Source organism: Drosophila montana, unplaced genomic scaffold (genome assembly GCF_035044405.1).
Source record: "Drosophila montana isolate Dmon_TW-CO22-7 unplaced genomic scaffold, ASM3504440v1 contig_3200_1, whole genome shotgun sequence".
Lineage (NCBI taxonomy): Eukaryota > Metazoa > Arthropoda > Insecta > Diptera > Drosophilidae > Drosophila > Drosophila montana.
This window is the reverse complement of record NW_026998080.1, coordinates 7,544,395-7,569,710: the sequence shown is the minus strand read 5'-3', so window position 1 is coordinate 7,569,710 and position 25,316 is coordinate 7,544,395. Positions and strand designations below refer to the sequence as shown.

The window sequence follows — 25,316 nt, the reverse complement described above, 5'->3', positions numbered from 1 at the left end:
AGACGATAAAACGGCAATTTAACAAAAACAAATTGCGTTTTAATACGACTGGGAATGCATTTAATTGAACATGAATCAAAAACCAGATTGCATTTAAAATTGCAGAAATAATTGCAATGCGTAGTTCTTCAAAATGACACCAGCTGAAAAGGCGGCGAGAAGTTTGATTTTGGCAATAAAAGTGAGTGTTGAAAGCTTTTAAAAAAATCAAAAAGAAATTTCAGTATTTGCTTTTATATCTTTAAAGGTTAGAACAGTGTTGTCAAGTGTTTAGCTTAAACATAATTAATATAAGTAGCTTAAAGCTTAAGGCTTAATCGAAGTTATTTTGTAAATGGAAAAGCTTTTAAAACATGTTCCAAAGTATTTATTAAACTTTACACTCTGGTTTTATGCAAACCCCGAAGCTCATTGAAAGCTCTCATGTGCTTTTAAAAGCTGTTTTAGAAGCTGCAAACTTATTGTGATTACTACACAACACTGGCTTCTAGTTCTTCTAGTCTAGTTCAATTCTCAACTAGTGTCATTTAACTATAAAATTGTAAATTGTCAATATCTATTTGCAATATTTTAACGTAAAATACTTTTAGTGCTCAAACATGCTGTATATTTATTTATATATTTTTATTGCGCTTTGTTTGAGATATCTATTTTATTTATATATCCCTGCCGTTAATCTTCTTAACAGCAACAATTACTTAAGCACTTGCAGGAAACCCAATGGAAGTTGTAGCTTCTACTAAACCCCGCAAAGCGCCTGGCAAAGCTAATAAGCCGCGTGCAGGGCTATTAAGAATACACTCACTGAAACAAATTGGAAACAAAAACAATAAGTCAATGCAGGCGCAAGTGGTGCCTGCAAAATAAATTGAAACAAATATACACTTCACTTAAATGCATGCCGAGTAGGGGGGGCGGGGGGCTGCGGCGAATAAGTCAAAGTGTGCGCTGGAGAAGTAGGGGTGGTCAATGCACATAAATAAAATATTAGCTGGGCGTGTGTGTGTGTGTGTGGTGTATTTGTTACACTTTGGCTGACTTCTTCGGCTTGTAGTTGTGTTTGTTTTTGGTTTAGGGCTTTTGGTTTCTGGCTTCTGGTTTTCGGTTTTTGGTTTTTGGCGTGTTTGCAAAGCCCCACCCGACCGCGCACGCAGTCCACTTCAAATTAAAAGTTGCCGGGCAAAAACTTGCAGCTGGCCCATGCGGCGTATGCGTAATCTTCAAGTTTTAGCAGCAACTTTTCAACTGTTCTCCAACTGTTGTCATATTCAACATGCCCCATGCCCCCGCACACCCGCACACCGTGAGCGAAGCCAATGGAACGCGCCCTCATTATTCGCATTGTTGCGGACGGTAAATGTGAAAATACGTTTCGCATTTGGATTTGCCGACCGTTTTGCAGTTGCTTTGATTTGCTTTACGTGCGGCAACATTAAAAATGCTTCTGTTCGCAGTCAAAGAAGAAATCGAATCGAATCGAATCGAAATGAAACCAAAACGAAATCGAACACTGCTGCAACATTTGTTTGTGCTCCGACAACGAACACAACGGACAATTGGCATTGACAATGGCCATAGCTAAGGTTACATATGCTGCTTCTCGCTTCCTTTGTGTGAAAATGTACAATTTGGCCAATGGCCATTGTGAATTCTATACGTATATCTCTTTACTGACATGGCCAGTGTGGTTCCTGACTTGCCCTCTCTTTCTCTCTCGCTCTCTCTCTGGCTCTCTCTTCATTGTTGGCAAATTGAAAATGCATTTTTCATTTTGCGCCACAAATTTAAATGTTTTTCCTGTTGTTGTTGTTGCTTTGTGCTTGGAAAAGGCACCGCATCAATTACACGCTTATAACAACCAGCAATATATTATGGAATCAAAGTCATAAAATTCATTTGGCGCCGTATCCGTGCGGCCCATTAATTGTCTGCAGGCTCCCAAAAAGAGACCAAGTCGAAATTAGAGACGAGCGATATCTGTGCGAGTTTCCGGGTTTCACAAGCTCTTACTCTTATTACAAAGAAAAAGAGGGACACATATTTTAAGCCTTTAAGCGCCTATTTCATTCCAACATTCCGCTCAGTGAATTCGCCGAAATCCATGTTTGGCTTAGTCGGACATTGAAATAGGACTGGGAAATGATTTAGTTAAACACATTGAAAGAAGTGACAAATTTGAGCGACTTTTAAACAGATTCTGGCTATTAAAAATATATAAGATAAAATAAATATCCCTTTAGAAACTTTTTATTAGAAGCTATCGGCTAAAATCTTGCAAATGTTTATAAGCTGTCTTCGCTCAGCATATCTACAAGCATATTTAACACAGCAATAAAATGCAAATTGTGAAAAGTATAAAGAATTAACAGCTGTCGACTATAAGAATAAACTCCCTTTATAAGCTTTCTTAATCGAAGATCATAGCCCAACTTTATTTAAAAGCTAAGCACATTTCGTAAGGATAATTTCAAAATGTCCCCTTCGATACTCAACGAGCAGTTATAAACTGAAAGGAAGAAGCTCTCCGAACATTTCTTTGAGGTTATTTTAAGGAGCAAGTTTCCACTTTCTATAACATCTTTCTGATATGAGGATACTTTATATCCAATCTGATCAAATCTTGGCCAGTATAAGCACATTTCTTTAAGATAATTGAAAAGTTCCACTTTCGATACACTTCAAGCTGTTATCGAACTCCTCAGTCAGTTGCCAGTTATCGAAACGGGACACGCAACCGATATCGCAGCACGCATCGTTGTTTATCCCATCTCTAGCAAAAGAAACGCGCGCGCCACCTGTGCAGTAACTCGTACGTCTTTCGCACAGAGCGGGGTGGGTGGACAAAATTTATAACACATAAAAGTTGATTTTAGCACTTTACGCTTCTGCACATAATGTGGCCATGGACATGGACACTGCTGGCTCAAATTACAGGTGATTATATGAATTTTAGTGCCTAGGACATGCCGTTAGCAGCCTCTGCTCAAGTCTCGACAAATTGTTGTAGCCCTTTTTGACCAAGTGCCGCCAACCCACGACTGACTGCCGTCGTGGGCCGTCCGTCTAACTGCCTGCCTGTGGGATAGTGGGTTAATAGCATGGGCGTGGCCAAAACTGAGACGTGGCGGGGGGTTCTGGCGCAACGAGCTTAACGTAAATAAATATTTGCCCAGCGATTTTATTTATTTGGAAAATTTATAACCACACAACTGTGTGGCATAAAAAGCCCATGAAAATTGACGAGCCAAAGGGCGTGGCGGGGGCACGTTGTGCGGGTATGTGTTGGGGGAGGGGAAGGGTGCACAGCACTAAATAAATTTATGAATGCAATTGGAGTTTGTGATTTATGCGAGTGTGTGTGTGTGTGTGGCGAGCACAGATTTGAAATGCTAATTTGGCAAATGAAATTGACTGCTAACCATGACAGCAAGCCACAAGAAAAGAAATAACTGGTTCGATTCACGCTACGAACCAATTCAATGCCTTTTGCACGTTCTTGAAGCTAGGTTTTGATTGGAATATGCGACAAAGCGAGAATTGACGGCTTTATGCCGCACACCGAAGATTTAATACACTTGTAAACCTTTGCCTTACGGATTGGCAGATATGAGAATAATCAAGCTCGTAAGTGCTGAGTTGGGTAAAAATAACAGTTAACAGAGTATTTTGCCATATAAAAAATCATTTTCCGATCGATTTTTTCCATAGAGAAAATACAATGATATGACTTGGGTCATATATAAGCAGCATAGTGAATCTAGGAAATACTGGGTTTGGTCATAATATCTTCCTAAAAAAACAAGTTAAATTTCGACATACGTACAGTTTGCAATAGAAAGACAAACCTATGCAAAATTGCAAGACGAGAGTCACAAGACTAGAAGACTAGACTAAAAACAAACAGGAGGACACACGGAGGGGGACGATCATGATTATATCAACTCGAATGCCATTAAGAATATATACATATATACTTCGTGGCTGCAGGTCTCCTTCTATGCTTTACACATTATAAATACCCTCTACAAAAGTATACCAAAGTTTTGATTTATAATTGCGCATTTAACTGAAAACATTGTCAGATATTTTCACCTAGAATTTGCGGGCTAAATGTGATCTCCAACTGAAATTGGCAACTACTAAGTATAGAAAGATAAATCCTATGGAGCACTACAGTATTTATGCTTTGGGTACCAAGAAGTCAAACGTTTTCAACTTGAAACCAAACCCATTTGACGATACATCATAGTTAACAAATAAATGAGGATGAAGGTGTCGAAGTGATTCAAAATCAGTTTGCAGGTGCTAACCAGCTTAAACTTGCTCTTATTTTCAGGTGCCCAGCACATCGGGCAGCCAAATAGCCACCGTCTCGCACCTGGTGGCGCTGGCCAATCAGCAGCACGCCAGCATCAGCAGCAGCAGCAGCGCCAAGCAACCAAAAGCAGCAGCAGCTGGAGCTCAGCCAGTAAATGTAACGGAAGCGGACAGCGAAGCGGAGCAGGAGGATAACGAGCAGCAGCAGCAGCAGAACGAGCAGCAGCGGGAGGAGGATGGGGATGAGGCAGTGGCAACCGCAACCGCAACATCAGCAGCAGGAGCAGCGGCAGCGGCAGCAACAACGCCGACGGGCAAGGCCAATGGGAATGGTGGCGCCGCGGTTGAAGTGCTCGAGGATCCGCAGCTGCAACAGCAGTTGGAACAAATGCAGCAGCTACAAAAAACTGTTAAAATTGGCGGCAGCAACGGCGGCGGAGGCGCCAGCACATCGAATGCCACAACAATTACATCGATATCAGCAATATCGCCGCAAACACCAACATCGCCAGCCATTGGAACACAAGGGGCCGCCGTCGCCGCCGCCGCCGGACCGATGACAGCAAAGACGAGCACGTTGACTAGCTGCAACCAGGCGCATCCGTTGTGCAGCAATTCGGCAAATGCCTCCGGTGCGGTAACACCCGAACCGCGCACCAAACATCAGCAGCAGCATCAGCCGGGACATCATCCACACCCGGCGCCGCCGCAGCAGTTGTCGAGCATAGCAAATCCCATGCAGAAGGTGAACAAGCGCAAGGAGACGCTGGAGGCGAAACGCGAAAGGAAAGCGGCCAAAACATTGGCCATCATCACCGGCGCCTTTGTCGTCTGTTGGCTGCCATTTTTTGTGATGGCCCTGACGATGCCGCTCTGCGCCGCCTGCCAGATCAGCGACAGCGTCGCCTCCCTCTTCCTCTGGCTGGGCTACTTTAATTCCACGCTGAATCCGGTAAGATAGATATATACACCAACATACACACACACACAGACATTTATATTATCATTTCGCTCATTTGGGGAACATTACAAGGCACTAGCGACCATATTTCTCAAAGTTCCACTCGAGATTGTCCAGCGGACAGACGGGACGTGTCTTCAGCCAGTGCGATATGCAATGGAAGTGGAAGGCATGATTGCAGGAGCCCCAGGCGACGGTGCACTCGATGCCGCTGTTGGTCGACTGATTCGCCTGGCACTGAATGCACGGATCCATAATGTGATTGCGACAAATGGCGCAGTTGTCAACGACAATGTCCCAGGACCAGAGCGCGACCCCGTTCCACTTCTTCACATTGAAGCGCTTGCGATCCATGCCCCCGCCCGCGGCTGATGCTGCGGCTGCGTTGCTGGTTGTTGGCTTCTCATTGTTATCTGCGGCGCTCATAATGCTAAATTATGATTTATTTGTGTTCATTTGTATTAAATTTACTTTCATTTCATCTATTGCAACTTACTCGCAGTTTCTGTATTATTTTCTTTGCGCGTTGTCAGCTCCTAGCTTGAGCTTGTCTATTTGAAAGAAAGCTATCGAGCTGTGTCAAAGAGTTGCCAGATTGCTGTAAACTTGTCTCGCTTATCAGCACTTATCGATATGGATATTTAGTACTGCTTGACAAATTACATCTTTAAACAACACTGAATTCTTATCTCACAAGCACTTCACTGGTTAACAGTGTTGTCAATGGGGCAATTTTTAGCTTTTTTGAGCTTGTTTCAAGCCATTGGGATTAACAGCTTGGACAATTTAGCTGTTTGCACTTAAGTTTTGGATTTTTTGAAGTGAAAAGGCGAAAAGTTTCTTTTTTACAGACCTTGCAGCCTAACAGTGTTGTCAAATAAGCTTTTTATGAAAACGCATAGAGAAAAAAGCTTATTTTACAGCCCCTAAAATCTAACAGTGTTGGTAAATGAGCTACTTTTAGTTAGTTATAGCTTTTTGAAGAGCAAAAAGTATATAATATTTGGTCAAGCTTTACACAGCTTAACAGTTTTGACAATTTAGATACTTTCTTCAGTTTTGGCGTTTTAAAAGAAAAAAGGGAAAGTCTTTTCTAACGAGCCGTGCAAATGCAAATGTCGTAAGCGTCCTTTTTGCAGGCACGTGCTTAACAATGCTGCGAATCTAGCTTTTTTCACGTCATTTCTGGTGTTTTTTCCCAAAAACAAAATCAATTCAATTTCATTTGTTATAAACCAAATACAAAAGCAATTTATATATTTTAAAAGAAGCTTTCGAATGGGAAACTTACGATAAACTTCTTTTTAATTACAGGTCATCTATACGATATTCAGCCCCGAGTTCCGACAGGCCTTCAAGCGCATACTCTTTGGCGGCCACCGACCGGTGCATTATCGCAGCGGGAAACTCTAGATAGTGCATGCGAAGAGGCGAAGGTAAGTGTGTGTGTGTGTGTATTATGTAAAAGGGGAAAAAAAACATTTGTATTTAACTGCAAATTATTATTGAACAAGCTGAGGGAAATTGATGCCGCTTTGGCAATTGTAAATGCAATTCCAATTGCAATTGCAATTTCTCTCTATTTCTTGCAGTTATTTTTCTTTAATATATTTTTTTCAATTTCGCGCTCACAAGTTTCAATTTGCAATGCTCCATACCGAAATTGATATTGCTTAGCATTTGTTTGAGCTGTTGCTGCTGCTGCTGCAGTTATTGTTGCTGCTGCTGCTGCAGTTGTTTTGCTGCTGCTGCTGCAGTGTTCAAAGTGTTTTGAATTTCGTTGTCAACGTCGTCGTCGTCGTCTTCGCTTTGGGCGCCCAATTTTACAAAACACACGACACGCTGGCCATGGGAAACAGCCGCTGGCACACACACACACCAACACACACACACACCCACACACTCGCAGCTTCGAATTGGCAACGCTTTGTTGCCAGTTTTCTATGGCTTGCAACGCTTGAAACAATTTGTTAGCCATGAAGCACGGGCAAAGTTTCGTCGCATTCCACTCAAATTCTGTGGGCCAAAGTGAAAGTTTTATCAGCCCACACAAACCACCCCCACCACCCCCTTCCCCATCCCTTTATCAGTGCTGTCATCTGCATGCGAAAACCGTTTAAAATCAGTTGGCCATTGCAATGCGGCGAACGGATAACGTCTAATGGGGCGCCGAAAGGGCCATTCGAATTATGCCGCACATCGTCGTAGGCTTATCTTCAAAGCGTGCCAGCCGCCCGCCCGGTCAGGCCAGACCTTCGGCTAGAGTTAGCCATTTGCATTTGAGCAGTTGCCCAGCTCCGAGCCAGCTGGCCGTGGCAGCAGTTAAAGTTGTTCCATTTACGCATTGCCAACAAGTTTAATTAAGTAACATTAATTTACAGAAATTTCTGTTTTGCATTTGCGGAAGTTTTGAATGCCCGAATAAAAAGAAGGAGAAACTTGTGCATGCCGTAGACTGAATACCCTTTAATAAATTTGGGCTATGGTTTTGCAGATAATTGCTGAGAAGTGTGAAGTCCGTGATTGCAAATATTTTGGGAAACAGAAAACAACCGATTCTTCCTCTAGAGCTATATGAGTATGAAACCGATCGGACAGTAAGCCAATTTACCACTGTTGCGGGCAAAATTCCCCAAACCACTGAAACACGTATTCATTAATTTCTTATGAAGAGATTTGAAAGTCAAGCCATGCACAAGGAGCCAAACCTCGTGAAAATCGGATGAGATTCGACCGAGTTATGGGGCGATAAATTTTGACCTATGTCTATATAGAATTTATGAGGGTAACATTTTCATGACAATGAACAAAAAGCCAAACCTCGTGAAAATCGGATGAGATTTGGCCGAGTTATGGGGGTGGGAAATTTCGACCTATGTCTAGATATTTGAGGGTACCATTTTCACAGTATTAGAATCGCACTTTCCACCTAGGAAGCTTTGACTTTGCGAAAAATCGAAACACGTCTTTTGTACTGTCTGCAATGGAAAGAAACGCGACCTATGCAAAGTTTAATATGAAAAGCTTTACAACTGAGACACTTGCTTTGGGTATATGGACTCGACTTTTGATGAAGAATATAAAGAACATATATAAAGAATATATATACCGAATATATATAAATATCGAAAATATATTCCATGCGTTACATAATTCATCACAAAATTATAATAGCCTATAAAAAGAAGAGTATAAACTTTTAACTAATGAGATTTGTGCAACCAACAACTATTTTTCAGGCGTTTCTGCTAAGAGGGCGAGAGATTTTGCCTCTTCGTTCAAAATAAGAAGAAAGAGAATACAAGGAGAAGGAGATGAAGAAGAAGGAGAAGAAGAAGAAGAACACCAGGACTCACAAGAAGCATGTATACCAAGAATGATATAGTAGCTAGAAGGCAGCGAACCAGATAAATATAGATAAATAAATATAAATACAATATATATAAATAAATATAAATACAATATAAGTGTAAATAAGTTGAGCTAAATGTGTTTAAAATTTAATGTTAATTATGCAAATAATTAAGACCTTTAAGGAACGAAGCATTAAGATTGTAATTAGGCCAAGAAACTGTTGGAAACTGTGCTTTTTTTTGTGGTCAGAGAAAAAACGAAAGTTGAACAAACTGTGTAATCAAAATACGAAATTGTTATTAATTAGCTATGATTATTTAGAATTATTTAGTAAATAAGCAACAAATAAAATTTCTAGCGAAATTTACTTCCAAAAAAAAAAACTATGCAACAAAACTTTCGATTCGTGTACATTTTAGAACTAAGTAAATAAATTTAAATATGCTAAAAAATATAGTTAATAAAGCTTGGCATAGGGCATTTTGGAATCGTTATAACTGAACCCGAGCATACTGAATCTATATCTATATCTATATCTATATATACCATATATACGATATAGCAAAGCCCACTAGAGCGTTATGTTAAGTGTGTATAAAATCAGTTAGAATTTAAGTTAAAACTAAAATATTTGTTAACTATTGTCTGGCTATTAGCTTAATTGCCTATTGTATTATTCATATAGATAAATTGAATGTAAATGTTTAAATGCAATTTAAACCTATTGTTAAAGAAAATGCTAGTTAAATTACATGTAAAAAAAAAAACAAAAAAAAACAAGAGAAAAAACTGTTGTATTTTTAATGCCAAGCAAGTTGGTAGCGAATGTCATGGATTTCTTTGAATATGGCATATTTATTAAATTAAATTAATAATTAACAATTAATTGCTTAAGGGTGCAAAAAAATGGTGGCATATTTATGTAAAAAGTCAGCAACAAGCCACGTGTATTATTGAAAAGCAAACTACTTTCGGGAAAAATGGGTAAAACGTAATTAGCAAAAAAAATACAAAAATTAATATAAATAAACTTCAAGTAAAAAACTCAATATACTTAAAACATATGCTAGTTAAAAAGCTCGAGTTAAGTGAACGAAAAACAACAATATCACAATTGAAATCAAATGTTTTACTACCCTAACTAATAAACAAACTATTTAAAAAGAAAAAAAAATCATAACTAAAATCAAAAAGAAATCTTGAACTAGCATTTTAAGAATTTACCGATCTATGTCTAACTAAACTAGATATCAACAACAAAATAAACCCAAGAAAAACTTTCAATAGATATGCAGTATTACAGGTGGCATTAATTGTTCTATATCAAGTAATAATTCGTAACACCTACACTTATTAAAAAATTGCATAGAGTAAAATCTATAAATTTCCTTATTTTGTTTGAATGATTTTGTTAAAAAACAAATTGGCGCGCATTTAGTAGGAATTATTGCCTGGTATACATAACAAATATGTCAAACTTTGAACTGCAACAAAAATAAGCAACAAATACTATACTATAATTACTGTAAATTTCATTGGCTGCAAATTAAAATAAAAATTGAACTTTCATGCAACTTTAAATGGTTTTTGAATTTGCGTAACGGACACGCCAGCCAAGACACAAACCAATAGTATGGCCTTATGCCTAAAAGCAGGCATTGAATTGTCATGACTATGGTCGACCACCATGAAGTTGGCTGCGCGACAAATTGAGCTCACTTGAAGTTGGCTGTGCGCAAATTTGAGCTCACTTGAAGCTGGCTGCCGCAACAGCTGATTTTTGATAAAGCCGCGCGAAAACCTTTGGCAAGCTGTGTGTTAGTTTTTTCGCCATTTAAACATTTCATTTTATCCCATGTATTATATTGTTTATTAAGTATGTTGAATTTAAATTGTGTTATATGCGCCGAACTGTTTACGCATTCCGATGATGTTTACGTTACCATCTGCGGACACATGTTTCATCACAACTGCCTCATGCAATGGCTGGAGCGGTAAGCTGGCGTCGCCTTTAAAAACAACAAATATATATTTTAAAGGCAAATTACAGCTCCAAAACGTGTCCACAGTGCCGCAACAAGTGCACTACACGCAACATATTGCGTGTCTACTTCAATCTGGCCAATTTGGACGTGAGTCGCATCGACGTGGGCTCGCTGCAGGAACAGCTGGACAATGCGAATCTAGCCATGAAAATGAAGGAGCAGGAACATAACAAAATCGAACAGCAAATGAAAGATCTAAAGGACACGCAGAAAAAGTGCCTGTAGGTTCATATGCTATCCAACCCAATGAAATGCCTAATAAACCCCTCTATTGCAGCAAAACAATTGCCGGCCTGGAGCAGAAGCTACAAAAGAAAGATTTCGTAATCTGCGGCTATGTGGAGCAAATAAGTATACTTAAAAACGATGCACGCGTTGTTGATGAGCTGCGCAAGGAGAACAAAAGTCTAAAACAACAAATACACACAATGGAAGGCGTTTCAGCCATACTGTCAGCCGGCGCCGCAGATGCTGATCGTCTGCTGAAGAACGAAGCCAATCCGCATGTGCTGGCCAATTGGGTGTCCACGCTGAAGCGTGAGCTGCGGCAGTGCGAGACCAAAAAGACGGAGCTGCGCAATGTGCTTAAACTGGTGCAGAATGATTTGCGCAGAGAGCTGGACTCAAAGCGGTGAGAGGCAGAAACTCGAAGCTCTACGTAGAATCGAAAAAAAAAATAGAAAAAAAATTGTTAATCTTTGCCCTTGCAGCAACCTGGAGGAGAAAATATCACATCTAGAGAGCGATCTCTATCGCACGCAAGAGAAGGTAAGCTAGCTACCGTGCGAAATGTACAAGAAACGACCTAAATGTTTCGACAACATTCCAAATAGCTTAAAAACCTGCAAAGTCAGCCAATTGACTTGGATGCATCCAGCAACTCGTTGGGCCTAAACACCAACATTGTGGCACTGAAGCGCGAGGAGCGACGCAGCACCATCTCGCCGACAACCGTATGTACACAGATATATTGAAAATACAATATATGCAAGCTTTATCTACGTTTGCATATTACAGAAACAGAACATAAAGCGCATAGAGGAATCGACATCACCCTACCTGAACATCAAGTCCAGCAGCGTGGGCTTAGCACATCTGCTGAAGCCGCCAGAGATGGGCATAACCAAAATATCGCCCATTAAAAGCGGCGCTGGCATAAGCATGGCAACAGGCGTTATACGTAAAACCCACAGTGATCTTAGCGAAAAGGTAATACAAGTGTATTTAGGTATAGATGTGTTCTACTCACTGATTGGCATCTTCTACTCCCATGCAGTATTCAATTTTTAAGAAGCCACGTCTGCTGCTGGGCGGCTCCAGTTCGGCTGCCACAATGAGCGCCAATTTCGCGTTCAACGGCATGGGCGGTTCGGAGAAGATAGATCCATTTGCGCAGCGTGCAGTGGAGGAGGAACAGGAGGCAGCAGCAAGACCAACGAGCAGTCAGCCGTCGATGTCTAGGACAGTTAATTTGCGGCTCAAAGCGGGCACGCTGCGCAACATTAAGCTAACCAAGTAGCCAGTGCGAATTGTTGTTATAAGCCAAAAGTGTTTAAGCCAAGACTGCCTCAGTTTCGAATTATAGTTTGTTAGCATAATATATAGATGAATTTATAGATGAACCTTGTGTGAGCTTCCGAATATTGTGCTGTTGCGTTAGTTTCGAGTTTGTGTGTGTGTGTGTGTGTATGGAAATAAGTTAGCAGTGAATATAAAAGTAGAAATATATGGTCCCCTTCTATGCGGCAATTTTCTTTTCCGCCGTGCCGGTCCACTCCTCGCGCAGCTGCACATCGCAGCCGAGATCGCGCAGCGCCGCCTTAATGTCCTGCGCCACCGATGGATGCTCCACCATGGCCGCATTGAGCAAATCTTCAACGCCATAGGATAGCCATGTTTCGCATTGATTGCGCGAACGTGAAACCATATTACGTATAGCCCAGGCGCCGTTGCGTTGAAGTATTTTGTGCTTGGGATGCATGCGCAGCGCCTCGACCATAATCTCGGCAATGCCCGTGTCAAAGAAGGCGGTGCTGTTTTCCTTCACGCGCAGGGTAAGCGTTGTTATGCAGGCAAAGGCGGCAGTCACAATGTTCTCATTGGATTGATGCGTGTCCAGCAGCTCCTTAATAATGGGCGCTACGCCCTGCTGCACTATGTGCGCCTTGACCGCATCATGGCCGGCGAGTGCGCGTAAAAGTTTTAAGGCCTCACAGTTTAAGCGGTCCGCTTTCAGATTCTCGCTCATAATATGGAAGATGTGCTTCAGACCGCCGGCTTCGTCAATGACCAGGCACAGCTCCTGGCGCACGGCCAGCGTGCCGATGGTAAGCAGCAAATCCGCCAGCACATTGACATCCTCGTAGGCGGGCAACAGCTCTACGAGATCCAGCAGCATTTCGCTGGCTATCTGGCGCGCATGCTCATGCGCACAGCCAAACTCCACGCGTATGTCATCGTCCAGCACTAGAAACCTCAGAACGGCTGTCAGCTCGCGCATCACGCGTGGACTGTCCTTGGCTAGCAGCGGCTTCAATAGCTTCAGGGCACTGGTGCTCAAAATCTTCTGACGATTCATTTCGTGCATGACGCACGTTTTCTGTAGCCACTGCAGCGTCAGACAAACGATATCCTGCTGCTCCTTAAGTGCCAATAGCTTGAGCACAACGGCCATCGCCTCGGCATCGAATATATCGGGCTGCTTGTGGGTCAGACTGTTCACAGCCTGCAGGCATTTGCATATCAGCGTCGTTGGCAGGGTTTCGGCGGTCAGCGCCTGGTTGAGTAGTTTTGTAAGCACATTGTGTGCACCATTCTTGCCGGCGAGCACACGATGTGCCAGCGACTTTTGGCACTCCACATCCAGGACGGAAAGCAGATCCAAAAGCTGCTGCGTATCCTTGCCTCCTTGGTTAATGTGCGTTGTTATTTTGTCAACAGTTTCGTTAATAACGGGCTTGCCCGTTTCCGCATTGATGGCCAAATCTTTGATAATGTTGGCCAGGTTGATGCCCTGAGGTTAACAAGACTCATTCAACTAAGTAAAATCTAATTGGATGACGCATGCAAATACGCACCTGTGCTTCAAATTGTTTTATAGTCTCCTCCTTGGCTTCTGTGGGGCTCATGGAGAAGTCCACCACATTCTCCTGGACAACATCGTCGAAAGTCTCTTGAGAAATCATTTTGGCCATGATTAAATTATTTTATTTTCACTCCAAATGCTGCAGCTGCCTGGCTTAATCTGCGTCTTTCGTGTTTTAATTTGTTCCGCAACAACTCCCACACAAAAGACAGCTCCCCAACAAAAATGCAGGTTTTCTTTGTTTTCAGTCTTAAATGCAGACAATGAAATCAGCTCATGTGCGTCTTAGATACAAACGGGTAGTTATCACAGAAAATAATCTCTTATTTCGTGTGCAATTAACTGTTTTACTTTTGTAAAATGCGCAACTGTAACTCATCTGTTGTGATGCCCGCAGGGCTGCAATAATAATCGACAAGTGTTTTAAAGCGACAAATTTACAAAATACTGATCCAAAATAGTTTCAAATTGTACATAATTGCCTACTTATCGGTGAAATCTCATTAAAGTTTACAACACATTTAAAAAATTAAATAAAATGTTTAGTTTAATAACTATCGATATGCGATGCCAAAAATATTGCACGAACTTTTCAGCCGTATCGATATATCGAGTCAGCATCAACAAGCCCAACCAGAAGCAGGGTCACGGCACGAAATTAGTTAATATTTACATTTTTTAAATTTAAGTAGGCGTCATTTAATTTAGTACATCTTATACTTAAAATAAATAAAATGGGTTTTGTTCTATCGAAATTTCGGGTAAGTGCAATATCACGTATCTAATTGCAATTACCAATAAGCCAGTGACGCCGAGGGCGCCGCTGTGCACATATATGCACTACATATGCATAGAAAAAACATTTACATACGTACGCATTTCTAATTATAGAAGGAAAAATCTACAACTGCTGTTCTGGAGGGTCTGCAAGTGCAGATACAAGATCTAGAAAAATATGTGATCAATACGCAGGAGCGCAAAAGGCGCTTTGTTAGCAACTTTGTTGGCTTCACAATTGGCGCATATATCGTTGGCTTTGCGCTATGGTATTTCTTCTATTTCCCGCCAACAATGCAGGAGCGCATCATGTACTTGGTGCCGCTGCTCTTGTTCCCAGTGCTGTGAGTAATCAAAAAAAGAAAAAAAAAACAAAGCCAGCCGATTGATGATCTCATTACACCGAAAGCGGCATGCTTAACAAGTGATTTTTGTTATTGTTTTTCAGCATTGTTGTCTTGCGTCAAATGTTTACGTGGTATTTTCAGCGCAAGCTCAACAAAAATGGCGATAAGCTGGCCCAGCTGAAGCAGAAGAAAAACAAGATATTGGAGCAGGTCATGGACAAAGAGACCTATAAGGTACGTAGTCCAGGCAATAATAACTAGGGCTGCAAACTAAAAAATAAGTCGGTGGCTTACGGCTCGAGCTTACCGCCAGTTTCCAGGTTCACTGCGTATATCCGGTTTAACACAATCCTTGAATGAATCTAGATTTTGGTTGAAATCTTGGCTTATCAATTATTTTCAACATTTGAATTAATCAATTGGTCTTAATTTGGATAAATAATTTATAATTATTCACACATAGAAGCTAAATCTGATCTCTGCTTCAAATGGACACCTTTAAAATATAGTTAGATAAGTCCAATGATTAATAAGTTTACATCAAACGTTTTTAGATTAAAGCCAATTAATTTTTGTAAACGACTTGATTCCCTTCTGGGTTCGGTTAGTCTGTACTTCTGGCAATTGATCTAGTTCTAGATTTGAGTCAAAAATTGCAAATCTGGTTTTAGATTGGTTTGGCTTTGCAGCCCTGATAACGACTATCACTATCAATAATTATAATTATCATTTTGGCAGGTGGCAGTGAATCTTCTTGAGCGCTTTGGCGATAAGCAGCATAATCGCATCAGCAGCAATCAGCTGTCCACCACGTCGCGTAGCAACCCGAGTAGCAACAATCTGAATCGATCGAACGCATCTTCGCTGCAGCGCACGCCGCAACCCGCAGCTCCAGTCGCACATCAGCAGCAGCAGCAGCGCATGTTGGCGCCCTACACGGGCGTCTATCGGAATATGAACAACAATATAAATAGCAGCGTCATGTCGTCGCAAGTTCAACTGTTATCATCGCCGCAGCTGCGTGCTGAGCAGGAGCTGCGCAGGCGTACGCCCTTTCCCGTGGTCGATGAGAGCTCACGCAGCGCATTGGATCGCATTGTGGACTTTATTGTAGGCGACAGTCCGCAGAATCGCTTTGGCATGATATGCAAGGAGTGCCACCGGCATAATGGTGAGATGCGGCTCTTTTCGCTTAAATGCAATTCAATATCACGTTTGATTCTAGGCATGCTACCCCTGGAGGAATATGAGTATACAACATTTCATTGCGCCTTTTGTGGTGTACTTAATCCGGCACGCAAGGAGCGACCCGTGGCGCCCCGCCTATCCCTAAACGCAGGGCATCCACAGACGCCGAAATCCGCATTGCAAGGCAATGACAGCACCGAAAGCGATTCATCTGACGATGAGGATGAAGAATTTGGTAACTAACCATACAGTTTATGCTCTTGTTAACCGTTATGTCTAATAATGCATGTTATATTTAACCTGCAGATAACCAGCATTTAGTGCGCCGCGCGCTGCACGAAGACTTGCCAACGACTGACACCGATGCGGAGGGTGAGGCTGATGTGGAAGCTGATATGGAAGTTGATGTGGATACTGATGCTGTTGTTAACACAATGACTGCAACGAATGTGTTGGAGACTGAAATTGCAACAGCGGCTGGCGATGCTGATGCCAGCGAGACTGATGCAAAAGAATAGTTTTTTGAATATGAAAACAGTTCGCCGAGTGCGCCATGAACAGGTTTTTAGGCTACGCGAAGCGTTAGCATTAAATAAAATCAACTTATTTATGCATATATATATATATTATTGTGCTTAGAGTTAACAATTATTATTAATTAACACTTTGTTGGTAAGCAATTATTTCTCTAGAATATTTTTGTTCAATTTAGTCACTAAACCCAACTCACTAGCTTAAATCTACAACAAGAAAACAAGAATTTCTGAATAATTGTTGAGTATATGTTTTGAAATACAAATTGTAAATTGAATACAAAAACAAAAAATAACTTGAATATGCAAATTGTATGCAAATACGCTTTCTTTTCCATGACACACCTAAGGCATACGCCCCGTTAAGTGTTATCCGTCAGCGCAGAAGGAAATTGATAATTAAAAACTAGACGAAAAATAAAAAAGGCGACAGCTAATGGCCGTAATAATTTCAAATGCGCGCCAATGTGACAAAAAAGGCAAACACGACAGTTGAGATATCAGGCACAACAACAAGCGCGAGAACAAACACACACACACACACTTACATACACATGCATTATGCGAGCGGTCAACAATTTCAATTTCGCTGGCTTTTATTTTTCCGGGCCATTGATCAAGGCTAACGAGATCGGCTTACAGCGCGCCCGCGCCACGTAACGCATTCGCATTAGCCGCCAGCTTCGGCTCCAGCTCCAGCGGCACCACCAACACCAACACCAGCACCACACTCGGCACAGCCACCTACAAGTGGAGCAGCCGCGCCCGCGCACATTCCTGGCCAATGGCTGCCGGCGGCGGCAGTTGCAAACACAAATTATAAGAATTAAACTAAATCTGTTACAACGCTGCCAACAATTGGCCGCCGTCGCCAGTGTTGCCAACTGCCGTTTTAAAAAATCTAGCCGAAATCAATATTTTCAATGAAAATGGCTAAAAATAGCTGAGCTAGCTTGCTGAGCACATATTAGGCTAGCCAAAAATAGCTAAAAACACCCAAAATGTAGCTGGAAAATAGCTGAATTGGCTACACTGACCGTCACCCGTCCACGTTCAACAATCTGTTGCAAATGTGTGCGTGTGTGTGTGTGTGTGTGTCTGGGCTGGCTTGCTGCCCCGCCGCCTGATTAGCTCATAATTTGTGTGACAGCGCATTTTTGTACGCCTCGTAATTGAATTGCCCCAATCTGATCTGTGTGACGTAGGCCTCTGGCCAGGAAGTCGGTGCGTGCGCCATGTTCTCGGTGGCATTGGTCAAGCGCATGCGTGTGCGGCACAGCTTCGACAAGCAGCGTGTTTTTCTGGCGACAATATGCAACAACATTTGCATAAGCTGGACAAAAACCTGCTAGAACTAGGGCTGGCAAGAGTTTACTTTAGGTATATTACTAGTCCGACTTGGATTAAGACACTAGAGAAGTGCTTGCCAGGCGTCCTCTAATGAGACGTAGAATTGGAGGAGTTCGAGTGCGGAGGAGATTGCGGAGGTCACATTCAATTGATCTCTCAGATCGGTTTTTAAAGTCAACCCATTTTCGTTTTTGTCTCATTTGTTAGACTTAACTGTAGAATTATCAGTTTCGTATACGTTTAAAAAAAAAAAAAAAAAAAAATAATATGGATTTATATTTTGATAAATCTGTGAACAGCTATTGATTTATATCATTATAATGCATGTACAAATTAAAGCAAAGTTTTAATTTGAATTTGAGTAATGATATCAATTGAAATTACTTGTCGTTTCTATAAAATTAACTATAAATGTTATATTTATATAATAAGTATGTATATAATAAAGCTTAAAACAATTAGTTCTAATAGTTAGCATAATATAATACTATATATAATATTTATTAAGTTGACTATTATAAAAATATTCACTTGAATTAAATACAGTTCCTCAATCATAAAGATATTATAAGATAGGTACAATAAAAGATAGCCCTAATATCTAATGTATGATCTAATATAATTATTTAAATTTAAATTCAAATTTGAATTCATTAACTTTAACAGAAATTACTTTTACAAAACTAAGAGCAACATCTATAATATAAAGTATTTAAACTGTAAATGAGACAATTTTTATAAAAATTCAATTTAAATGTAAAAAACGTTTCCCAAAAAATAATTAATGAATATTAGAAAGTTAAGCGCAATTAGGTATATTATTATGTTTTAATAATTATTCAAGCTCAAACAAGCCCATTGCCATAAAACTTAATTATACATATTAATTATAAAAGATAATTATATTATTAATTGATTATTTGCATTTAAACAATTAGAAACAATTAAGTTGGTAGCGATTTTTATAATATAAACTATTACAATTGTATATTTGACTTATAATTAAAATATCAATTCGATTAAATGAAACTCAAGTATTTAATAATATAATCAAATTAAGAACCTCACGACTTTTTAACTACGTGTTGTCCTTCCTTAGGAACTTTTGCTTAAGCAAACATATATTAATCACATTTTGGCATTTTATTTTCTAAACCATCTCATTTTGGTTTAAAAGCTTTTCAAGTTCTTATCATTTGGTAGCCAAACAATGTTTTAAGATATTTAAGCTATTTGAAAAATTGAAAGCCAAATTTTAATTGCTTAACGCCCATCCCTCGCCTAGAATCGGAGCTTAGATCGGGCTCTGGTCCATGCAGTGCCTGGAAACTAGTGCAAGTTCGCTGCACCGAAACCAGTTTCCATGCGACTTGGCCCCTTCCGGGCCTGTGTGTGTGTGTGTGTGTGTGTGCGTGTGTGTGTGTGAGTGGAGCCAAGAGCAAGGCGCGTTGGCGCTGTCGATGGCAAAGGTGTTGCTGGCGGCACGACAAGGAAACCTGCGGCACAAATAAAGTGATTCACGAACAGATTCCATGACAGCGCCAATATGTGGCAAGGGTTGAGAGGCTGCAACAACAGAAACAACAAAAAAGGCACTTGGCCAAAATGGAAAACGCCAACGCGCCAAGTGGGCCGAAAGCCAAAAGACAATCAAATATATACATATGCTATATCTTTTTATTTTTGGCTAGAATGCGAACGGGGCTTAGTTCATTGCTATTGCTAATGACGGCCTGTAACTTGATATAAATGCACACACACACATATATATACATATATGTATATGTGTGTAGATATCGCATGTAAGTAGGGGCATGCATATGTGTCTGTTGTGGCCGTTCGATTTATTTGTTCGCTCGCGCGCACAACAAAGACTCTAATAATAATCTGTTGGGCCAATCAAGCAAAATATGCGCGAGATCAGTCAACTACAACAACAACAACAACAGCAGCAGCAAATGCAGTTGCCAATGCCGCACCAAATCTGCCAGCCAGCCAGCCAGCCAGCCAATGAAAGTGAAACCGAGCCAACGGTGTCGGAGTCTGAGACTCGGTTCTAGCCGGTCAACGCGAGAGAGACTGTTGTTCGGCTATATAAGCCAAGCTGACGGCCGTGTTTGTCCCACAGTGCAGCGCTGACCAGGAACCCAATTGGAAGTTTAAGTTCAAACACGACTTTATAGTCCAATTGGCAAAACCACATACATACACACACACACAGACCCGCAAGGATTATAATAATCAACATGTTCTTCAAGCTGGTGAGTAGCTGCCGCGCCATCAAGTTAAGCTGCAACTCTTCTGAAACTTTGTGCTCCTGCAGCTGCTCGCCTCCTGCCTGGCGCTGGCTCTGGCCAAGCCACAGCATCCGCCAGCTGCTCAATATCCCGCCGGTGTGAATCCACAGGACTGCCCCAATTTTCCCATCTGTGATAACGCGCGCCTGCACAATCCACAATCGCAGTGGCAGCAGCCGCAGCCGCAGTGGCAACAACCGCAGCCCCAGTGGCAGCCACAGCCGCAACAGCACTGGCAGCAGCCGCAGCCGCAGTGGCAGGAACCACAGCAACAGTGGCAGCCACAGCCTAGCTGGAATGCGGCACCAGCCGCTTCCGCCGGCGGCGACAAATATCCAGCTGGCATCAATCCACAGACCTGCCCCAACTATCCCTATTGCGATGTGAATGCCGGACATGCAGCTGCACCTGTCGCCGCACCACCATTGCCCGGCTGGACGGAGCGTCTGTATCCCGCCGGCGTCTCGCCGCATCAGTGCCCCAACTTCCCCTTCTGCAACTAAGCAGCCACACACACACACACACACAAAGCGCCTCTCCACACTGTCCTGTCCACACTCTACGCGATCTGTCCACACGCTCATCACACGCATTTTTCCTTTATTTAGCTTCCTCCTAACGCTGCCTAGTTCTCAACTTTTGAAATTCTGTTGTTGGCGTCAATAAAAAAACATGTTGGTCATATAAACTAAAGTTGCCTGGATTTAATGTGCTATCTATATAAACCTTTTAAAGGGTTCTATATCTGAGTATACTGGCAGATCATTTATTCTAAGAACTATTTATATCAATGGAAGTTGGTTGGACTTTTGATTGAATGGGTTGCTTAGAAGTATCTGGTATTGATCGAAGATATTGATGGAAGATTGTCTTAAGTAAATATAATGTACACGTATTACATTTAAAGGGTTCAAAATTTCATCACATATCTACGACTTTAGTAGAGAATTTTGTACTTTCTTAGAAGAATCCGGTAGATAATTTAGTTTAATATTTTAGGACTTGCAGTTATATACTTTCATTTTAACTTCTATCATACTTTAAAGAATATATGAGTATATTTTTAAAAACATTTTAATATGTTTTGGATTTCATCACACTTAAAAGAATTTAGTCAGGAATTTTCTGTTATATACTTAAAACTAATTTGACGGAAGATCTTTGTTGATAATGGAAGATTATGGTGGAAGATTTGATGGAAGTTTTTGTTAATACATGTGCATGTAAAGGGCACCAAATTTAATTTTACTTTAAAGACTTGAGTATAGATAGATAGATAGTATAGATTTTTGTACTTTTAACGTTCATTTAGTTCAGCATTCTTGTATATTACTATAAAAACAAATTCTATGCCAAGAACTCCTGCAAAGTTCCTTGAGTTTTGCTATAATTCGCTGCAATTGTTTATTGCCTCCGGTTTGGATTCTTTGTCTATTCAGTACATAATAAGCTGAATTCGAACTTGATTTATGGCTTAGTTGACACGTGTGGCAAAGAGTCTAAGTTTCTAGTTTGAATCATTAAATCAAGTAAATACTCGTTTGAAAAGTTGAACCCACAGTTGTCATGTGGCACGCCCATTGGTCACCTTTTAATGCAATAAGCCAGTATCAAGCTCCGATGCAGACAGACTGGAGGCTGTTTAAATAATCCCGAATTCCTGTAGAATTTTAAATATATATATATATAAGAGAAAACGATTAAGTATCTTTATATATATTTAATAAATATTCTAGCTGAACCTCGACATAACTTACCGATTCAATTGGAATCAATTACAAAAATATAAATATATTGAAAGCTGCTTAAATACATCTGAATTCCTAAAGAATTTAAGAATAGAATAGAATTTTATCGTGTTACTTATTTGATTAACATTTAACCTGAACCTCGAACCGATCATTGAAATCTACGCTTCGAATTCCATTTACAAAAATATAACAAAATTCTATAGACATTCTGAGCAAATCTCGAATTCCGTTAGAATTTAAAAAATATTTATATTTGGAAAGAATATATTTATCGATTGTCAAAAAAAAAAACTTCGCTCCCATTAACAAAAGAAAATATCGTAAAGTAATTTATTTATTTATAGGTTGACCCAAAACCTTGTCATGCGTCGAGAATGTGCCACGCCCAGAGTGAAGCTATCAGCTTACAACGAAGCCAAGTACCAGTTCCCCCAAGGAGCGGACTTTACAGGTGATCAACTGGCTGTCTGCTGGCTGGCAGCTGGCTGCTGCCCGCTGCTGTTGCTAGTTGACCCCGAGCCGCTTTTGTGAAAGTCGTTCTTGCAAAACGGCGGCCACATCAAGCGGCCAGCGGTGGCCAAGGTCAAGTGCAACTGCAAATTAAAACCAGGCACACTTATATCATAAAAACAAAAAACAAAAAAAACGCTGCCCAGTCAAAAATTATAATAAATCCCAAAAAGGTTTATAATCAAAAAATCTCACTTTTATTTACAGACATTTGTTTTTTCTTTAAACTTAAGACATTGTACAGATATTTACAAAGCAAACAAGTTGTGTTGGGTGGGTGTGTGTGTGTGTGTGTGCGCATGTGTGTGCGTGTGTGCTTTACCAGCCATGGGAGAGCGAGTTCCAGCCCTTGTGGAAGTCATGATGATAATCGTGATGGTCCTCATGCACATGCACCGGCACAATCTCCTCGTGATGGACATGATGGACGGGCACCTCCTTGTAGACGGGCACATGCACCTCCTTGTAGACGGGCACATGTTTCACCACCGGCACGGCGATCTTCTGGACATGATGATGATGCACCGTGTGCACCTTATAGGGCACATGAATTGTGTGGTGTTCACTGGGAATTGGGGAGAGGGACAAGAAGTTCAAGACACAGGCAACAATTGGAAAGCAAATGAAAGTGATATATGTCTGGGCTAATGATACGACTGGAGGAGATTGGGGGGAATGGGGTTGGGCTGGTGGTAAGGTAGCCACACACACACAATAATTGGCATTCAATGTTATTAGCTAATCAGCTAAATAGCTAAATAGCTGGCACTCAGTCAGCTCGACTTGTTTAACAGCCGTCTTGGCAGTTGCTTGAACCCCGTCGCACTGCCACTTGGCACAGGAGATCCCCCAGCGCCGAGAGCCGCACAAGACCAATGCTCGGAATTGTTAATTAAGCGGCGCAATTATGTGTGTGCATTATAATGAATTAAATGTTAAGCGTCGCCTGTGAAATTCCTAAGCGTTGCCACAGGGGTTCACTGGCTGCCAATCGCGTCCGTACATCGAACGATGTACAGCAACAAAATCAGCTCATTCACGAACAGGCTAAACCCATTCAACGGCTCTAGGGCCCGCAAGTTTTTACTATCTCTATATATTGATTGCATTGATTGCTTCATTTCGAGCGTAATTGAATCCATAATTCATGACGCTTAAATGTCGGCGTTTAAAAAGCCATACAAAAACCAATCATAAAAAATCAATGTTAGTTGCACAACACGGGAAACGTTTTATATGTCGGTTTAAATATACTATTTACGGTTTATCGTATATGGTTTATGGTTCACTTACTGTTTGCCAAAGAAGCCGGGACTGGGCGCGCAGTAAGCCACAGCGAAAAGTGCAACAAAGACCTGTGAAAAGAATTGAAAAAAATAAACAAACAATCTTTTAACACCTAGAAACTGTTTTTTAATAGAAAATCGATTTGCTAGTTTTTCTATCAATACTTGAATCTAAATTAAAGTCAATTGAATTGATTTAATATAAAAACTTTGCATTTCGCACAGCTCACAAGATTCTAGTCAATATATATTTATTTATTTATATTTGTTCGATTTCTTTAATTGTTTATATATTCCGAAATGGATTTCGGAGACTATTATTTATTCAATTATTTTGCTTCACAATAGAAAGACCATGCATATTTATATAATAAACGATACATAAAAGATATATAAAATTAGAGATATTTTAAATGATATTAATGATATAGTTTTTATTTTGAATGATGGGGAGTGCCCGTCTAGGAGTTGCTCTTATTATTCCTTCTCAATGTTATCTCAAAATCGATACTTATCGATAATTTATGGCAGGAGTTATAGAAGACTTTTCATGTATCCAAAAATATATACGAATTATATTTATGCCTAATAAATGTTTAAAATCTTAATAAATCTACCATTTTAATTAGCGACTAAATAAAATATAGCCTAATTTATAGAACGCTTTTAAATATCTAAAATTTCTCTAAGTAATATTTATTACTCTTATAACATTTGTAATGCAAGAACTAATAGATAGAAAAATCTAGTTTTAATAGCTTTAATTAGCTAAAAAAGGCTAAGAAGACGGCAGCTGTACTTCTTAGAAGGCTTCCCTGAGCAAGTCGTGCACGCATGTGCAAGAGATTGCCGCAAAACTACAGGGTATCAACAGGGTATCTAACATTCAAAAGTGTATCAAGGTGTAGTATAAAACAAAACGACGACAAAGTTATGCAAGTTTGTTTTATATTGCCTATAACCTTTACTTTTAATGGCAAACAATTTTGGGCAATTGCAATTAAGGCCAAATCAATAACTGAACTAGAGTAAATAGCGCAATGGCAGCTTTTTGGCCAACTCCAAGGGCAACGGCGACGGGCCCAAATTACAAAACATTAAAGCAACTTGAGCCGTTTAAATAAACTAAACGAAAATACTTTCTATTAATAAGAAAATTACAAACTAACTATGAAAAAAAAGCGTTTGAATACGAAAATGTTGGCGCCTGTAAAGCTGGGATTTTGAACGCCGAAATCGTGTGAAGTGCGATATTTGTTTGAGTTAAGATCAATTTGGCCTGTTTAGCCTGAGCACTTAATGCCGACAGTTGTCAGGCAAGGCTTTGGTTTATGTTTATGTAAGTCGTGTTATATAAGCTTCGGTATACAGCTTTAAGCCTGTGCCAATTTTTTCACGATTATGTAATATTTGTTTTTTTTCTTGTTTTTGCACACTGCACGTGAGTCCTTGTTGATATTATTTGGTTTAGCTGGGCACACTTACGATTACTCTTAGAGCGGTCATATTTAAGTT

At 40.5% G+C, this 25,316-nt stretch overlaps 7 protein-coding genes across 7 annotated transcripts in view; 4 read left to right on the top strand and 3 right to left on the bottom strand.

The window, feature by feature from the left end:
* The window catches only part of 5-HT1A (5-hydroxytryptamine (serotonin) receptor 1A), a 77,521-nt gene extending 68,248 nt beyond the window's left edge, over nt 1-9,273 (top strand). The window contains exons 9-11 of the mRNA XM_064687123.1: nt 4,337-5,269; nt 6,593-6,714; nt 8,518-9,273. Coding sequence (XP_064543193.1) covers nt 4,337-5,269; nt 6,593-6,691 — 1,032 coding nt within the window. The 3' untranslated portion in view covers nt 6,692-6,714; nt 8,518-9,273. The remainder of the gene's footprint in view (nt 1-4,336; nt 5,270-6,592; nt 6,715-8,517) is intronic.
* On the bottom strand, nt 5,298-5,890 carry LOC135431797 (RING-box protein 1-like). The gene is made up of 2 exons (XM_064687125.1): nt 5,775-5,890; nt 5,298-5,708 (listed from the first exon to the last, which is right to left on the bottom strand). Exon 2 carries the CDS (start codon nt 5,702-5,704, stop codon nt 5,354-5,356), a length of 351 nt encoding a protein of 116 aa, XP_064543195.1. The 5' UTR covers nt 5,705-5,708; nt 5,775-5,890; the 3' UTR covers nt 5,298-5,353.
* Nucleotides 9,274-10,434: 1,161 nt separating the features above from the next.
* On the top strand, nt 10,435-12,299 carry nopo (no poles). Its single transcript, XM_064686621.1, has 7 exons — nt 10,435-10,626; nt 10,683-10,898; nt 10,955-11,308; nt 11,388-11,445; nt 11,511-11,630; nt 11,695-11,886; nt 11,954-12,299. Exons 1-7 carry the CDS (start codon nt 10,511-10,513, stop codon nt 12,194-12,196), a joined length of 1,299 nt encoding a protein of 432 aa, XP_064542691.1. The 5' UTR covers nt 10,435-10,510; the 3' UTR covers nt 12,197-12,299.
* LOC135431467 (armadillo repeat-containing protein 6 homolog) lies at nt 12,246-14,228 on the bottom strand. Its single transcript, XM_064686620.1, has 2 exons — nt 13,755-14,228; nt 12,246-13,690 (listed from the first exon to the last, which is right to left on the bottom strand). Exons 1-2 carry the CDS (start codon nt 13,869-13,871, stop codon nt 12,416-12,418), a joined length of 1,392 nt encoding a protein of 463 aa, XP_064542690.1. The 5' UTR covers nt 13,872-14,228; the 3' UTR covers nt 12,246-12,415.
* Nucleotides 14,229-14,364: 136 nt separating this feature from the next.
* On the top strand, nt 14,365-16,690 carry Lnpk (zinc-ribbon metal-binding protein lunapark). Its single transcript, XM_064686622.1, has 6 exons — nt 14,365-14,523; nt 14,654-14,883; nt 14,988-15,120; nt 15,625-16,057; nt 16,112-16,309; nt 16,381-16,690. The coding sequence occupies exons 1-6, from the start codon at nt 14,497-14,499 to the stop codon at nt 16,590-16,592; spliced, it is 1,233 nt and encodes a 410-aa protein (XP_064542692.1). The 5' UTR covers nt 14,365-14,496; the 3' UTR covers nt 16,593-16,690.
* Nucleotides 16,691-20,089: 3,399 nt separating this feature from the next.
* LOC135432087 (cuticle protein 1) lies at nt 20,090-20,926 on the top strand. Its single transcript, XM_064687561.1, has 2 exons — nt 20,090-20,218; nt 20,281-20,926. The coding sequence occupies exons 1-2, from the start codon at nt 20,204-20,206 to the stop codon at nt 20,755-20,757; spliced, it is 492 nt and encodes a 163-aa protein (XP_064543631.1). The 5' UTR covers nt 20,090-20,203; the 3' UTR covers nt 20,758-20,926.
* A 1,763-nt stretch (nt 20,927-22,689) lies between these two features.
* On the bottom strand, nt 22,690-25,316 carry LOC135432294 (histidine-rich glycoprotein). Its single transcript, XM_064687904.1, has 3 exons — nt 25,287-25,316; nt 23,809-23,870; nt 22,690-23,080 (listed from the first exon to the last, which is right to left on the bottom strand). The coding sequence occupies exons 1-3, from the start codon at nt 25,305-25,307 to the stop codon at nt 22,834-22,836; spliced, it is 330 nt and encodes a 109-aa protein (XP_064543974.1). The 5' UTR covers nt 25,308-25,316; the 3' UTR covers nt 22,690-22,833.